Genomic DNA, 17,086 nt, shown 5'->3' on the forward strand with positions numbered 1-17,086 from the left:
TTCTTCAGTAGGAGCTATCAGAGATATGCATGGGTCTGAGGTTCCGATACTAGGCTCTGATGTACTGTATGGATTTATTTATATTCAGAAATCATATATTTTAAACATAGATTGAGATCCTGAAAAATGGATAAGGGACCCCATGTGAGACTTTGGTGAAGTCTAGTCTGACTCTAGTCTATAAGAAATATCAATTTCCATTGACTTTATCAAGGGTGAGCCATGTTTTTAGGCCACAGGTGTGTGCAGTAATGTAGAACGTGAACCATGGCTTGGAAAAAAATGGAAGGAAATCAAATGGGCCTCTCACACCTACTCATGTGAAACCCAAGAGAATTAGATGCAGCTGCTATTGAATTGGGCTGCCACTCAGTCTCTGGCCTCGTATGAGTCACTGCCTATCAAGCCAGTGCCTCAGCATTGCTGGATTCATCCACCAGCCCTAGGAAATGATATTCTAAAAATACAAGCTTTCCAATGGGAAATAATTTCTATAACAATTTCTAATCACTGTAGTGTGAAAATGCTGCAACTGTGTATGATAAAGAGTCTTTCCTGGCCAAATCCCCTGTCTCTCCTCCTCATGATGCTGTGGCTCAAACCTCAGTTTTATTTTTTTACCTCTGAAAACGTCTTTACCCAGCTTGCAGTTGCCACTGAGGCAGGCAGGCATCTCAGATCACCAAGGCATTGTCCAGGGAGGAAAGCAAACTCCGAGCATCAAGGCAATATCCAGACAGGAAGGCATTCTGTGAGCCACTAGCCCGCCACCCAGGCCGTAGGGCCCTCTCTGAGCTGCTAGCCCAATGCCCAGGTCTTAGGATGCTGTGAGTCACCAGCCCAGGGATGTCAAACTCACTCTGAAGAGGTCAGATTCCATTTTTAATTATGCTTAGTGGGGTGGGACATAAATATAGGACTACACACTCTTCTCAGTCCTGAGCTGATTTCCCACTGATGTCGATGGGAAATTTGCCCCAAGAACAAGCGGGAGAATATGGCCTTTATGTGGTAACTAACGTTTTAGTTAATATTTTTATTTATTATTTATCCAGTGCCTTAGTGTTTCATTTGGCATCCATGAGCAAAAAGGGAGCATATGTTTGTCCTTTCTTTCTCTACCTTCCACATCCTCCTTTCTCTGTTTCTCTCCCTCCCCTGTCTTTGTGTGTCTCCTATGTTCTTCTCTTTGCATTTCCTTCCCTGCAGCCACTCCCAGGCAGTTCCCACCTTTGCATGGGCTTTGCTCCCATCACCTTTCACTATAGTGTAGCAGCGTCCACACACATGGTGAGTTACAACATGGCAAGCTGGTGCATTGTAGATTCACACCCTGGCTTGCCACGCAGTAACTCGCCGTGTAGACAAGCCCTTGGTTCATGTTTGGGAGGGTTTTTTTTGCAGTCATGAAAGCTAGAAACTTACCGTTTTTTCTAAATTAAAGATTCTGCCCAAGCTTAATATATCATGTGGGCACCCTAAATACATGAGAAGGATGGAATCAGGCCCACTCACCATATGTTTGACAACTCTACCCTAGGGCAATGCCTACATTCTGGATCTGTTTATTTAGATAGATTTTGCTTTCTTGGTTAGAAGAGAATGGAAATCCAGCTTCACAGGAACCAGAGGCTGCAAACTCCACTAAGCAAGAGAATGAAGCTTTCATTAAGAATGCTAAAGGGACTAAAGCGGCAACAGCTGCAAGCTTTTACACTGAGCAACCTCTGTCTTTAAATATCTCCACTTTTCAAGGTAAGCAGAGACAAAACCAAACACAAACCCCAAACCACATTTCAAACAGGAAAGCAGATTATTTAACCTAACTGAAGAGTTTCCTGTGACAGTAAAGTCCAGGGCGCTCTCAGATGCGATTGCAGCGTAACTGTAATGAGCTCTATTTCGAGTCTTGCGGGAGGCTGAAGCTGCAGATCATGCGGTGCTGCAGGACTCAGTGCATAGTCTGTGCTCCAGGCGACTATATTTGGATAACACACACATATGCTGTGTACAGTTGCTCCAAAATTAATGATACCACAAGCCCAGGGTCTTCTCAGCCAATCAGAGCAACAGCCAGGTTTGGGCTCTCTGAAATTCTTTGCTGACATCACTAACTGGTGCTGAAGCAGGAAGCAGTAAAACGGTTACCAGCACCCTACTCCCACTAAATAACTGTATAGGAAAGAAGCAGCTTGTGAAGGAAAGCTCTGTGTTTGTTTAATAATAGTTATAATTATTATTAATACACATTTCCAGAATGCCCTTCACAGTGGTATCTGAGTGCATTTAAATAGCTTAAATAGAAGCACTGATATTCCTAAACAGGAGTAAAGCCCACCAAACTCCTCTGCTGCCTGCAGCTTTGAGAAAGAGGGTGGACAGGGATTTGGCCACGCTGCCCAGACTTTCATAGCACAATGAGTTGGAACCCTGGGAAGGATGCATCTTGTAACTCTTTCTGAATGTGGCTGGCTAGGCTTGTACTTAAGTGTATCGCTCAGCTTGCAATCCTCTAGCCTGGCCTTCCACTGGAAGAGCTTAAGGCATTTTGCAAACTTTAATAAATTAAGCTCTGTGAGGCACAGCAGATGAATATTATCTCTGATTTACAGATAGGGAAATTGAGTGACTTGCTTGAGGTCACTTTGTTCTGTAGTGGAGCCAAGAATAGAACCCTAAATTGCTGGCCAGCACCTCTAGCCCATGCTCCCTCTTGTTATAGTTATGAAGACAGAGACTAGAACAGTGAAGTTATAAATAGACACAGTGTCATACGTCTTTACTTCCTGTTATTTCTTTTCACCAGGTTTGCTCTTCTTCATCTGTTTTCTCCTCTGCACTACCTTTTTAACCAAAAGTGGCCATTGGGGCCCACAAATCCCATGGCCACAGGCCCCTCTCTGATTTCGGGACCTTATCAATGTCAATGCTAAGATCAGGTTTAATCAATCAATCAATGCTAAGACCAGGTTTAATATAAAGCAGAAAGCAAGTCTCTAGCCCTTCTTCTTGTGGGGAGACCCTGGAAAATGTAACTAATGCAATCTGCTTGCTTGAGTTTGGAAGCTTGTCCCTTGCTTCAGAGCTTCAGCCAGTTACCTCCAGGAATCAGGAGGAATATTTTTCCCAATGCACAATTGGTCAGATGTATTTTGGGTGGTTTATTTTGCCCTTCTCTGAAGCATCAGTGATTGACTACAGTTGGAGACAGGACATTGGATGGGGCGGATCAGGGCTCTGAGATGGTACAGAGAATCCTCTGTCTTAGATGTCAGGCTGGTGTGCCTTGTTCATCTGCTCAGGGTCAAACTGATTGCCAGATTTGGGGTTGGTAAGGAATTTTCACTCAGGTCAGATTGGCAGAGATCTTGGGTTTTTTTTTTTCTTTCTTTCCTCTGCAGCATGGGGGCATGGATCCCCTGCTGGACCATCTGGGCCTCTCTCACTTAATCAATTCCCTGCCATTGCAAAGGCTTCAGGCATTGGTGGCACCTTGATCCTTCCAGTTCTCTGCCTGTGGCACACAACATTTTAGTCTCCTGAAGACTGAAACGCTTTAGTTTACCTAAAGCAGTTGGGTGAAGTTTAAGGACCTGTGATATACAGGAGGTCAGACTAGATAACCTAATTGTCCCTTCCGGCTTTAATGTCTGTGAAAACTATACTTTTTCCTGAAACTGTCACCTACAGCTATCCAAGGCTGGACTATGTGGTGAATGAATCCCACAGCAATTTGAAGCTGTGGGGGATGCTGCTGACAGCTCCGGGGATGCTGTAAGCTCCCTCTGGGCTGTCAGTCAGCTGCTTGTGGCTGAGCCATTTTGTTGGTGGACAGTCCTGGCCACAGAAGATGCTGCCTTATAGCGTGAAAGGCAGTGTGGGATAGTGGAGTAAACATGGGCCAGGGAGCAAGGGACTCCTGTATTCTAACCCTGACTCTGCTCCCTCTGTCACCTTGGGCAAGTCTCTCAAACTTTCTGCCTCAATTTTCCCATCTGTAAAACTGGACTAGCAATACTAACTTCCCTCACAGTGAGATGGTAGCTAACATTTGTAGTGTTCTATGTAAGTGGCAAGTATTAAGAGTGAAGAGAGCTATGGGAGAACCTTGGGGCATTAGGGAAAGAGACAATGGAACAGGGGAAGGAGTAGGGGGTGGATAACAGGATGAATATGAAAGAAAAAGGAGAGGAAAGAAGATGCTGCTTTCTAAAGAAAGGAAAGAGAGGTGAGTAACGAAGAAGAGAGAAAAACATTACCCAGAAAGAAGAGAATTGCACAGAGAAGAAAAGTCTGAGGTAGAGAATGAAAGGAACAGGATGAAGGAATAGAAGAGAATGGACAAGAAATCTGATGTATGACTTCTAGCTTAGTGACATTTATGCTTCTCTGGTATAAAGCACTTCCATGGAAACATGTAACTTCTCTGTACATTTGGGGCAGTGATATTTTAAACCCTTGTTGTTATACTAATATTGCTGGCTCCTCTGGCTTCTATATTTAAATAAAAGGAGCAGGAGACAGAGAAAATAACCTAAATGCACAAAGAAAGCACAGACCCCTGCAATTCACTGGGCCAGATTCTGCAGTGATGTAAAAATGTGGTTTAAATGGGCCAGGAAAACAGGGCAAATAAGTGTAAGGGGTAAAGCATTGTGTGACCCACTCCTCCAGTGTAAATTACATTAACATATACTTCGGTGAAGGTGCCAATGAGTATCTGGGTCTCAGTTTTCAAAACAGCTCAGCTCCCATTTAGGCATCTAAATAGGGGCTAGATTTTGAAAGAGTTCAGCACCCAGTGTGCTGTGACCTTCTGAAAATCTGGCCCTAATAGGGGGAGTAGGATGGTGTATAGAAAGAACAGCAATTAACAGGGGTGTCTAAAATATCAAGAGAGAACGACTTTTTATTATACTCTCCTGTTAGAGATTTTTCTTGATACTCTCCCCCATCTTTTCTTCAATGTGTAAATTCCAGTGTACTCATTTTGCACACCCAGAGTGCCAAATTGGAATAAATGACATTCCTTTGCCACTTACACCCACGTCCACGCTTTAGATTACCCCAAACTTCGGCCCACCCTATACAATCCATGCTTAAATGGTAGGATAATAATATATAATATGGGGTATATTATTAATTTACTTTTTTCCTTCAAGGGAAGGAAGGACCTAAATCACAGCCCAGGCCTGTGCACCCTGGAAACGATGTTGCCTCAGTTACTAAAGACTGTGTTCCTCTGAAAGGTGGGAACTATATTCCTCAGGATGACAGGGACTGTGTTCCCCCAGACTTTGACAACTATGTTCCTCCAGACTTTGACAACTGCATCCCTCCAGCCTTTGACAACTGTGTTCCTCCAGTCTTTGACAACTGTATCCCCCCAGACTTCGATGACTGTGATCCCTCAGAATATGATGACTGTGTTCCTCCAGTCTTTGACAACTGTGTTCCTCCAGACTTTGACCACTGCATCCCCCCAGACTTCGATGACTGTGATCCCTCAGAATATGATGACTGTGATCCCCCAGCCTTCAATGACTCTGGTCCTATAGATGGCAGGGACTATACTCCTGGGTTCAATGGGGACCATATTCCTGCGGATTTTGGGGATTAAGTCCCTCTGGACATTGAAGATTAAGTTGAAGATGGAGCTGAATGAAGGGAGCAAGCCAGGGTTCTACTGCCAGCAGAGACTGAAACAAAATTTCCGGAGGACATATCTGAAGATCTTCACATTAGATTTTGCCAGGTCATATGTAGCTTGTGCCTGTTGATGGTATAACTATAAAATCTGACTGTTGGAGCCACATGTTGTCTCTCATCTGGTGATGGGCCAACCTCCAAATTCTGGATTATCCAAACTCTGTAATGCTTATCCATTCCTTATCCAAGTTATCCAAACCTCTTGAGTCTGAAGAATTGTGCTGATAAGCTTAAGAGAACCCATCATCTTTAGCACTTTAGTTTGCAGTCATGGATGTAAACACACAGAAAGGAGCTTTGCTCGTTGTATTTCAGCACTTCCAGTTCTGAGCCCAGTTGCATACCAAACACAGAAAATAACCAACACATTTTTTGGAACCTCAAAAAAAAGTTTGGTTTTGCTTTTGTTTCTAAAAACAAGGGATGCTTTAGAAATGAGAAGGATTTCCTAGTTTTCTGGACCTATGTGCTCAGCCCTAATCTCAACTCCAGTCTTCTTCTCTGCTTGATCTACAGGTGAATGTGGGAAGAGGGGAATATCAAAATTGAGATGCCCCATCTCAGTGGATCTGATTGCTCCTAGCATGGCATTTTGGGTCAAATAGGCTGTAGTTTAATTTAGTGAAGCTAGACAGAGGTTTATCTAATGTGTTGGTTTTTTTATGAACAACATATCTGGTAATTTATTCTACTAAAGTCACATTAAAAAAGGAAGCTACATTGAACTTGAGCGTGGCTGGAGGCTGAACATAGGGTTATTTTGACAAAAAGCCATTGAATCGCTAGTGAGTTGTCTGAACTTTAAGCATATTGCGATAATTTACATCCTTAAGAATTAGATACTGTATTTCTTGAGCTTCTTAGAGTGTAATAACACCTCTGTTAAAGGTGTGTAATTTTTATTATAATAAAGCTTTTCACTTCTATTTTGTAGTGTGGTGTATGTGCCAGCTATTAAAGTGTTAATTTGTTTTTTACATGGCAACAGAAACAATGTCATGCCCTTTTGGGTAGGCCCAGCCAGTGAACATTTGTTCTGATGGCGTAATATGTCTAACTTGTGTTTTATTGGTTCATTGTGCTGTCACTAGACTTCCTTCTAGAGAACTTAGGGGTTGGATTCTGTGGAAGCTCGGAGAAGATTCTCTCTAACACACGCAGTTCTAATAAACTCTTACTAAACTCAATTGTTATTTTTCTATCTCACCTCCAAACTCTAAAATTCTGTTGCTCCAACCAGGATATACTATGTTTTATTGCTAAGGAGGCCAAACTACTTTGGCATGGGTTAAACGCACAATTTAATGAGGCACTCATTCTCAGCACCCCAGTAATTTTATCTGTATTTGCAGTTGATTCATGTATGACTAACTTAATATCTGAGCTCCCTTTCCTCCGATTCATGTCCTGTAAAAAATACCCTTGACATAATTCATCACCCACATGTTCACAATTCTCCAAAACAGATTAAGAACCAGGATCTGGTATGGGGCGAATGGGAAATTATCTTTATTAAAGAACTAACACCTCAGAACAAAGCAGTAATCTTCAAATGTGTTGAATCAATAATTCCTAAATATTGTACAGCTGTGCATATTTATTTTTAGTTTATGGTTTAGCTTATGGTTTAATCAAATTCTGATAAACAGTCTGTGTAACACATGATAATTGTTGAAGCGTTGACTCATTAACACTTTCCACACAACATATATCCTGGAATTGCCCCCATTTGGAGAATCTGAAAGGCCAGTGAAAAAGCTCTCTGAAATTTGAGGAAAGGAGATGACTCTGGAATCATAACTGGTTTTGTTGGATTTAATGATCCAACACTGCCTGGAATTAGATTGGCACTCAGTCTGAATATAATCTCAGTAGGAAATGCAAAGACATGTTTCCCGGAACAGTGGAAGGAAGAAAGCCATGATGTTTGAAGACTGGCTATGAGGTGGCACAGCATCACCTATTTGAGGGAAAAGTGTACGGAAGCAGGTTGATTATTTTTGCTCCCTGGCATCCATTCTCCCAGGCTCAGGGCAGAGGCATGACCAACAATCTTCTCAGTATAATTACAATATTATAGATAATTTGAAGGAGAAACTGCCAACATTTAATATGTGTCACACTTATGTTTATCCAAAATGGCTGCCATGATTGCTTCTGGAGTGCTGCTATTGTCTGTAGGTCACATGACCCGGTGTGCTAAAACACGCCGACCTTAGGCGAGGGTAACTATATGCAGACTTGCCTAGTATCAGGCATCACACGTGAGAATATGCAGTGGCCCCTCACACATTTCCTTAGCCAGAGTGAATCTCACCTATTCACCTGAGCTGTAGAAGTGGCCTGCAATTCGCCAGAGGCTGCTGTGTCATCAGCTGAGCAGCCACGTGACCTCTGCCTCCGCATCCATCATGCTGGATCTCAGAGGGAGAGTCTCGCTGGGAGCTGCAGGCAAGCAGAAGGGTGGTGGGGAGAGAAGGTGAAGGAACCTGGTATTGGTCCCAGTCTTTCCCAAGTAGCCCCACCCACTGACAGATCTCAGTTGCCACCCAGCTCCCCCATCCAACTAGCCCTATCTTCCACCAGACACCCGAACCCAGCTCCCACAAAGTCACCCTGGCCACACTCATTTTCATACCTCCCAACAGTTCTGGGTTTGTAGGACTTGTCCCACTTTGCCGCCCCTCCCCCCCGAATCCCGGTTGAAGTAGGACATTTCCCACATTCAGTGTCACCCACAGCTGACCACACGAAATGCACAGTGCTTGCCATTGGCAGCGGTGGCTGCAGGGGAGCTCAGGGATGGGGACTGACAGTGAACTTGGGGGCACCAGGCTGAAAGACAGGGGCTGAGTGTGGGGTGGGCAAGGTGCTGGGGCTGTCATGACTGGGATGTGGGTGGACTGGCCTAGAGGGTAAGACAGGAGTCAGGAGCCAGGATCAAGGCAGGAGTTGTAGCACAAGTCACAAACTAAGAGTCAAGAATCAGAAGTCTAGTCAGAGATTGTAGACAGAGTCAAGGATCAGGAATCAAGCCAATGGTCAGAGCCTGAGAGCAGAGCCAGAATCCGAAGCAGGGTGTGCTCTAGCAGCTGGTGGGGTACAGCTGGGTTGCACAGACAGCTTCCTGGAACATCCTCTATACTGCGCCTGCCCCTATCAGAGGTCCTGGGTTGTGTGTGTTGCCACTTGGGTCTTCTGTGGTTGTCACTTCCTGTGGTGCTCCATCTCTCAGGGTATATAGTGCATGGATCGCAGCTCTGCCACAGCCACAATGTGGTGGTGGTGAGGAAGCGTTGGTCACCTGTAACCCTGCAGACTTGGGTTCTAGTTCTCCACGTCCTTACAGCGGGGATGGCTCAACAGGATTGGCAGTGACCAGCTGCCTCTCGCTTTAGAGACCTGAAATGTTGGGAGGTATGCAAGTTAAGAGGATGCTGGAGCTGGGAGTCATTGAAGAGTCCCATAGTCAGTGGTCAAGTCCATTTGTTCTGGTACCTAAGCTCGATGGTACCACAAGATTCTACAATGACTTCTGAAAATTAAATGAGGTGTCCCAGTTCAATGCCTGCCTCAGATAAATAAGCTAAATTCCAATTGGGAAAAGCATAATTCTTGTCTATCCTTGACCTGACCAAAGGTTATTGGCAAATCCCTCTGGCAAAAAAAGCCAAAGACAAGTCTGCCTTTCCTACACCAGGAGTCTACTAGTACACCGTCCTCTCTTCTGGATAATATGGGGCTCCAGCAACTTTCCAGCGACTCATGGAAAACTATTACCTCCACATACCAAGTATGCTGCAGCTTACCTGGCTGATGTGGTCATACACAGCCAAGACTGGGGGGTGCACCTAGAAAAGACGGATGTAGTACTGGGTACCCTGATGAAAGCAGGTCTCACTGCTAATCTATCCAAATGTACAATAGGGCTAGCGGAAGCCAAATACCTTGGGTACATTGTGGGGAGAGGTGCAGTGAAACCCCAACTGAACAATTTGGAGGCAATACAAAGTTGGCCTCGACCAATCCAGACGAAACAGGGCAGCGCATTTCTGAAGATAGTGGGGTATTATAGGTGGTTAATTCCCCATTTCACATACCCTTTGATGGACCTGATAAAAACCCCGGGGCTCAAACATAGTGAAGTGGATGAGTGTGGCTGCAGAAGCTTTTGCAGATCTGAGACCAGCTTTTTGCAGTAATCGGTGCTAGTAACTGCAGACTTTGAGAAAGAATTCATATTCCAAATGGATGCCTCCAAGTTAGGGTTGGGAGCTGTACTTTCTCAAATGGTAGGAGAGGAAGAACTCCCAGTCTTGTGCCCAGGAGCGTCGCCAGGGTTTTTGCCGCCCTAGGCGGCAGGGCTCCTCCTCTGAGCATTCGGCAGTGGGGGGTCCTTCCGCTCCACGTCTTCGGGGCACTTCGGCGGCAGGTCCCGGAGCGAGTGAAGGACCTGCTGCCGAATTTCCGCCGAAGACCCGGAGCAGAAGGACCCCCCGCCACCGAATTTCTGCTGAGGGCGGCAAAATCCTGCCCTGCGACCGCCTAGGGTCGCCTAGTGGAAGCGCCGGCCCTGCTTGTGCCTTAGTAGGAAATTCCTTCCCAGAGAATAAAAGTTGCTCAGATGGTGGTTTACCCTCATTACAGACCATAGACCCCCTGAAGTGGATGCAAAAGAACAAAGGAATAAATGCAAGGGTAACAAGATGGTTCCTGTCATTACAATGCTTCCACTTCAGAGTGCAACATAGGGTAGGAATCAGTTATGTCAATGCTGATGGTCTGTCAAGGGTACACCGTTTCTCTGCCCAAGTAGCCCAAACCCATAGTGTTGGGGGAAAGGAGGACGGGGTATGTGACAAAGTCAGACTGGACAGCTGTAAGAGTGGAGGAAGGCAGATATAGAAGCCCTAGGATGGTAAAGGCCCTTTTCCCCATGGGCTGGAAAGAGTTTACCTCAGGTCGACTAGGGACATCTGAGTCCTGGTTAAGGGCTGCCTGTGACCTTTAAAAAACCCTCCTCTGATGAGAGAGAAGGAGGCGAGACAAGCTGCAGCAGGGCTAGTGGCAACAGACAGAAAAGGCTTCTCCAGGGTGGAAGGCTGCTCTCCTCCTGATAGGGGAAGCAACTAAGCTAACTGTTTGGGGAAGGACTGGCATCCTGGGCTCTGCATAAAAAGGAAACACGCCAGAGAGTGAACAGGAAAAGGTAGTCCTTTTTGTGTGACCTGTTATGAATTTGTTTCTTTGGTTTGGCTGAAGAGTACTCCTTGGGCCTACTCTGAGGCCCACCTTCTAAACACTGAAAAATAAAACCTGAATGAGGAATAAAAACTCTCCCAAGTGGGACTGATTTACTCCAGGCCCCTGCACTACCAGAGGGGGGAAATGCTGAGCCCAGTAAGGCAAAGGAGGTGCCTTGCCCCATCCTCTGTAACTCCCAGATTCTTTTGTACAGTACTTCTTCCTAGGTGGTCATTTCCCATTTTGTATTTGTGCAATTGATTGTTTCTTCCTAAGGAATGAATGTTTGTATAGGAAAAGAATGCCTGATATGCTGCACAATTTGGAGGGGGAGTAATGTGAACACCATACAATTGCTAGTTACCTTTTTCTCCAAAACCACACAACCAGCCCTTTTCCAGCTTTGACTATTGACTATTGCTCTAGCATATTCGCATATTAGGGATATGAAAAGCCTGATTTTGCTGTGAGGTGGCTCATACAGCGCTCACTTCCCACTGATGCAGCAGTGATGTGGAAATAAAAAAGTTTATTAGCATTCTCTTGCCTGATAGATTTGGATGCTGTTTGATATAGTGGAAAAGGCATAACGTATCTATTTCATTAGATCCATTGTCGCTTTGTGAGTTTGAGTCAGTAAGGCTAGTAAGAAAATGATTAAACAGCCTTGTCACTGACTCCTGAGATGGGCCTTTGAAGGGTCTCTGCTACTCTCGCCAAGACCCCCTTAGCTTGCCTGCCGGGGCCGGGGGAGAGGTGTCTATCCTGCAGCCCCAGAGCTCCCACGGCGGGGACAAGCACCTCTCCCCCCAACCCCAGTGCTGCTGCGGGGAGAGAGTGCTAGGGGGAGTCCTCTCTCCCCACAGTAGCCCCGGAGCAACCTCCTGCACCCCAAACCCCTCATTCCCGGCCCCACCCCAGAGCCCACACACCCAGCCGGAGCCTTCATACCCCTGCACCCCAACCCTCTGCCCCAGCCCTGAGCCCCTTCCCACAAGAACCCATCAGCCCCACCCCCACCACATGAATTTTGTTATGTGCACCAATATGAAGGTGATGTGTCACACACCATCTCCATATTAGTGCACATAAAATTAATTCCACACATGGGTGGGAAAAATTAGAGGGAACACTGTCCAGCACCCCTGTTACCAGTGCACAATGATGTGATAAATATAACTGGAGCCCTGGGTGGTTCTGGTATTCTTCACCTGTAGGGTCCAGACCTGAGACACCTCGTTAATATCACCTGGAAAAAGGGAAACATCTTGTTAGGTAACCGGCCAGTTCAAACTATTGAACACTGCAAGAATGGATATACCAACAAGTTTCAAATCTTTTCTATTAGAATCTTATGTCTGTATAATATGGAGAAAAAGGATGAGGAACACTACGAAGTGAATATGTATAACAGTTCAGGAAATCTCTAAGAAGGAAATTTTGAACCACACTTACAATGTAGGTGTTAATGGATAATCTTAATTTCTTGCTCTCTAAGGTTTGGTGGGACAGAGCCACATGTTTATTATAGAATGTTGTGGTGAGTTTTCTATTTATTATCATGGTCTCCTTGCTTAATTTTTGATAGTTCTGAGTTTCCTTTGTTACTTGTAGGGTTCTGAGATGCACCATTATTATTGTTATACAGAATAACCACAAATAGTCTTTTTAACACTCTTTTGAAAGTTCCCCCATTCTATGAAAAGTATGAAAATACATTAATTTTGTTTTGTTCTTTAGTTGAGTTTTGAATAGGTAACGTTAAGAATGTAACATATTTTCAAACAGAGTCAAGTAAAGCTTCTGCAAATTTATGTTGAAAATTCAATGACCTGACTGTTACTTTCCCACACCCACCTTGTATGTTTCAGTTAAGATGAGAATGTCCCACTTCCGTTTAAAGGAGGAGAAGTCAGGTGAAAAATATAAGATTGTTCTCAATTATACAATGTATAGATGGACAGACAGATGGTTAGGTAAATTTAGCATTAAAGCTACTGTCCATTATAAGCCAAATTTTTTCACACACAATCCTGTTTCTCACAGCTAATTAATATGCTTGAAATTTCATATGGGTGATTTTATTACCAGGTAGGAACAAATAAAGTCGGCCATACTTACAGGATTGGGACTCTACCCTGGGAAGAAGTGACTCAAAAAGATTTGGGGGTCATGGTAGATAATTAGCTCAACATGAGCTCCCACTGTGATGCTGTGGCTAAAAGGGCCAATGCAATCACTGGATGCATAAATAGGGGAAGTGTGACTAGCAGTAGAGTGGTTATTTTGCCTCCATATTTGGCACTGGTGTGACCAGGGCTGGCTCCAGGCACCAGCGAAGGAAGCAGGTGCCTGGGCGGCGAATAGAAAGGGGCGGCACTCCATCCGTTATTGGGGCGGCACGTCTGGGTCTGTGGCGGCAATTCGGCGGTGGGTCCTTCAGTCCCTCTCTCCCTCTTTGGCGGCACTTCGGCGGCAGCTCAATCGGGGTATTTCTGATTTTTTTTTCTTCGCCGCTTGGGGCGGCAAAAAAGTTGGAGCTGGCCCTCAGTGCGACCACTGCTGGTATACAGGTTTGAAGTTCAAGAGTTACAATGAGGGCCTTGTGGAATGTGTAGAGGGAGACATGAGCAGCCCTGACCAAGGCGAGTATCCCGGCTGCCTGAGAATGGTTTCTGGGATCAGGAGAATAAAGACTCTGCTGACACCGTGATGTATTTTGGTCAGGTTTGATACGGTTGGACCTGGTTTGGGTTTTTAAACTAAACACTATATTTGAAGCAGAGCCCAGATAGAAGGGGAATTCTTAAACATGAAAGCAACTAGTATCACAGTAGTTACATAACACCAGCATCAGGTATGGTAGCAGGGTAACCACACAAACACTGATGGATTGGATATGATTCCAACATTAAGCCCTGATACCATGGAGATTGACTGGCTCCTTGTGCCTCCCCCTGTATACATAGGTCCTCTCAGGGATCCCTGTGTCAGTGCTTGTAATCACAGGCCCGTCGTACCCTTCACATCATTAGAAGCAGAGGCAGGAGCAAATGACCAAAGCAAACACAAAACCTGTACAGCATTTCCCAAAGGAAAGAAGGTTATTTAACCTCACTGAAGTGTTTCTCGTGACACTAAAGTCTGGCGCGCTCTCCGGTGTGAGTGCAGCCTCATTCAGCCTTGTGGGGGCTGCTGCTGCGAGACCATGCAGCGTTGCAGCATTCGGTGCACAGTCCATGCTCCAGGTGACCTTATTTGAACAACGCTCAAGCTCGCTGTCTACAGTGACTCCAAAATCAACGATACCACAAACCAAGGCTCTTCTCAGCCAATCAGAGCACAGAGCAGCAGCCGGGTTCCTTCTCGCTGAAATGCTCTGCTGCCTCTGACTGCTGTCGCTAGCAGGTGCTGAAGCAGGAGGAAGTAAAACTATGACCAGTGACCTGTCTCTGCTATGTAACTGTGCAGGGGAGAAGTAGCTTGTAAAGGAAAGGCTCCTGAGTTTATTAATAATACACATGAATATTCATTCATCTATTTATTATACACATTTCCAAGGTTCCTTGCACAATGGTATCTGGGGGTATTTAAATGGCTTAAAATTAGTCATTGACAGTCAAAAAAACGGAGAAGGACAGGGATGTGGCCAGTCAGCTACATAGATCAGTCAATTGACTGCCTTTGCAAACAGATGTGTTTCATACATGTGGCAAGGTTAATGCTCAAGTGTACCCCTAACTTTGCATTTCCCTAGTACTTCCTGCCATCACGTGTTTTAAAGCATTTTGTAGCATTAGTGTATTAAGCCTCGTGAGATAGAGTAGGTGTTAGCTCCATCTTGTGCATGAGAACATTGAGCGGGGAAGGCCAACATTTTCAAAGTGACTAGGAATATTGGCGGCCAACTTGTGATGCCATAAAAAGGCCTGATTTTTCAGAAAGTGCTCTGACACTGACTGTGACAGTCTGTGGCTTTGACCAAGGCATATAAAGTTTCCACCTCAGTTTCCTCATCTGTAAAATGGGGATAATTCTAATGTGTCTGACACAGCAGTGAGGTAGTTAATGTTTTTAGAGTCCTCTATATGTCTTAGTAATGGAAAGACATAGGAAGGACCTTGAAGAGACAGTGATTCCACAGCTAGCAAGTATTATCAAAGAGCTGAGACTGCACGTTTCTTAAGGGTTAATCTTCTCACCACTCTGTTCACTTCATTGTATGGAGGGACTTTACCTCTACACCTCTGCTGGTTTATTTCCCTCTTTTAGTTTCTCTTCCTTCCTGAGACTGTCTGGTTTGTCTCCTCAACCTCATCCTTCTACTGTCTCCTTTTTCCAGGGGTTTTTCATACAGTTCTCAAGTCCAGGGGCTTCTCCTTCAGAGTCTCAGTGTCCCCTGTATGAGCCCATGTGGCTTTCAAGTGCCATGGAATGTTGTAGGACCAACATTTTTCAAAAGGATAGATGTCCTAAATTAAGGTTTAGTCTTTGAAAGATATGTTTACTATCAAACATAATGGGCCACTCTGGTGGGGGGCGGGGAGGGATACGCCTCACTGCGCCTTCCCCAGGGTTTCCTTCACTCCTCTCCTCCTCTTGTACATCAGCGCTCCTTTTATTTTAAAAAATAAATATCAAATTTCCAACCCTTTCCCAGCTACATTCTGGGGTATATTTCTTGCCCCATGTTTAGGCACGAGCTGTGCTTGTGCACTGAGTTGAGAGAAACTTTTCCAAGTACTGTATATATATTCCCTCTAGATACCATGGTAATTAGGTCCTCTGTAAATTCATTGATAGATGGATAGTGCTAGTAAGAGAGTGAGTCAGTGTGTAAAATTTTTTTTTATTTTTTTTGCTATAACTTATTCCCAGAGAAAAGCTATAATCTGCACCCTGATAGATGCAATAAGAAGACGCTCCCATGTTAACTCCTCCTCTTTTGTGGCCTATGCATATGGTTCTGGAATGTGTTTCCTACAGCCTGCCCATTGGAATGTGTGGAACTCCAGGATGTTAGCTGGTGCACTGAGTGCTGCTGGATCTGCGAGTTTCCTGGATGTACAGGGCACAATTTAGACTTGCTGTAAGTGAATGTATAACTACACTGGGCCAAATTCTTAGTGACATGAATGAAGATGTAAGTTATATCTCAGGTGCAAGTTGTCTAAAGAAAAGTGGGCAAGTGCACGTAAGTGGTGTAGATTCCATCAGTGTGGTATTCAGTGAGTGTGCAAAGGAATAGAATTTACACTCCAGGTAGTGTGATGGATGTTTATCCAAAATGGCTGCCACAGTTGCCTCTGGAGCTAGGACCGTCATTTGCTATGAGGCAAAGGAAGCAGTTGCCAACCCCTCAGACTTTTTGTAAATCTTTGCTTCACTCTTTGCCCTCCTGGCCCCAAGACTTTTCCAAATACAATATAATCACATATAATGTTCTTTATGCTGACACAACTCTGCCCCCGTCTTTACCCTCCCCAAATTTTTCTGAAATGCTGCTGCTGACTGGAGTGCAGTTATTGTCTGCGAGTCACAAGAGCCTGTGCACAAATACAGACAGGCCTCAGGAGAGGGTAAGTAAAACTATGACTACTTTAAAAGGTCATTGTTAAACATATTGACCAAAGTGTTTGGTTTATCAGGGAAATACTTCTCCCTAGGTCATGACAATTGGCAAAATGACCATTTGTGGGGAATCTTTCTTATTGATAGTCAACATCGAAAGGGCCCGAGTTTTTAACTTTAAATATCAGTCCCCCATCAATATAGTTTATTCATGATGACAGAAGCTCTGGAAGAAAAGTTTGCATATCGTGCTTCCAGTTATAGCTAGGTTAGTCTACTTCAGCAAGTAAACTCAAGGTGCAGTACGCAATTACCCAGATTTAGGTGATCAAATGGATGGGTTCTATAATCAGTTGAACTTGAACCTCAAAAGGTGGGGAGGACGGTGTACATCATCTGCTTGGAAGAAGAGTTGGTCCAGATTCCAATATCTGTATCTGAGATTGTGGGTGGGTGGGTTTCCTGACCATTTTATACTTTCTCCAAAAGGGCTTGTGTCTGGATCTGTACTTTTCCTGAAATGTTCTGGCTCCTTCTCTGTCTGTACTTTATCCAGAGAAGC

The 17,086-nt window shown here is 44.7% G+C and overlaps 2 protein-coding genes across 2 annotated transcripts in view; both read left to right on the top strand.

Annotated features, from left to right (window-relative positions):
- Window positions 1-6,635, top strand: part of LOC135982529 (uncharacterized) — a 38,710-nt gene extending 32,075 nt beyond the window's left edge. The window contains exons 9-10 of the mRNA XM_065589567.1: window positions 1,597-1,755; window positions 5,163-6,635. Of these exons, the coding sequence (XP_065445639.1) occupies window positions 1,597-1,755; window positions 5,163-5,620 (617 nt within the window). The 3' untranslated portion in view covers window positions 5,621-6,635. The remainder of the gene's footprint in view (window positions 1-1,596; window positions 1,756-5,162) is intronic.
- Window positions 6,636-10,769: 4,134 nt separating this feature from the next.
- The window catches only part of LOC101931190 (T-cell surface antigen CD2-like), a 41,008-nt gene continuing 34,691 nt past the window's right edge, over window positions 10,770-17,086 (top strand). The window contains exon 1 of the mRNA XM_065575203.1: window positions 10,770-10,918. The gene's annotated coding sequence lies outside the window, so the exon portion shown is untranslated. The remainder of the gene's footprint in view (window positions 10,919-17,086) is intronic.

This window comes from Chrysemys picta, chromosome 1 (genome assembly GCF_011386835.1).
Source record: "Chrysemys picta bellii isolate R12L10 chromosome 1, ASM1138683v2, whole genome shotgun sequence".
Taxonomy (NCBI): Eukaryota; Metazoa; Chordata; order Testudines; family Emydidae; genus Chrysemys; species Chrysemys picta.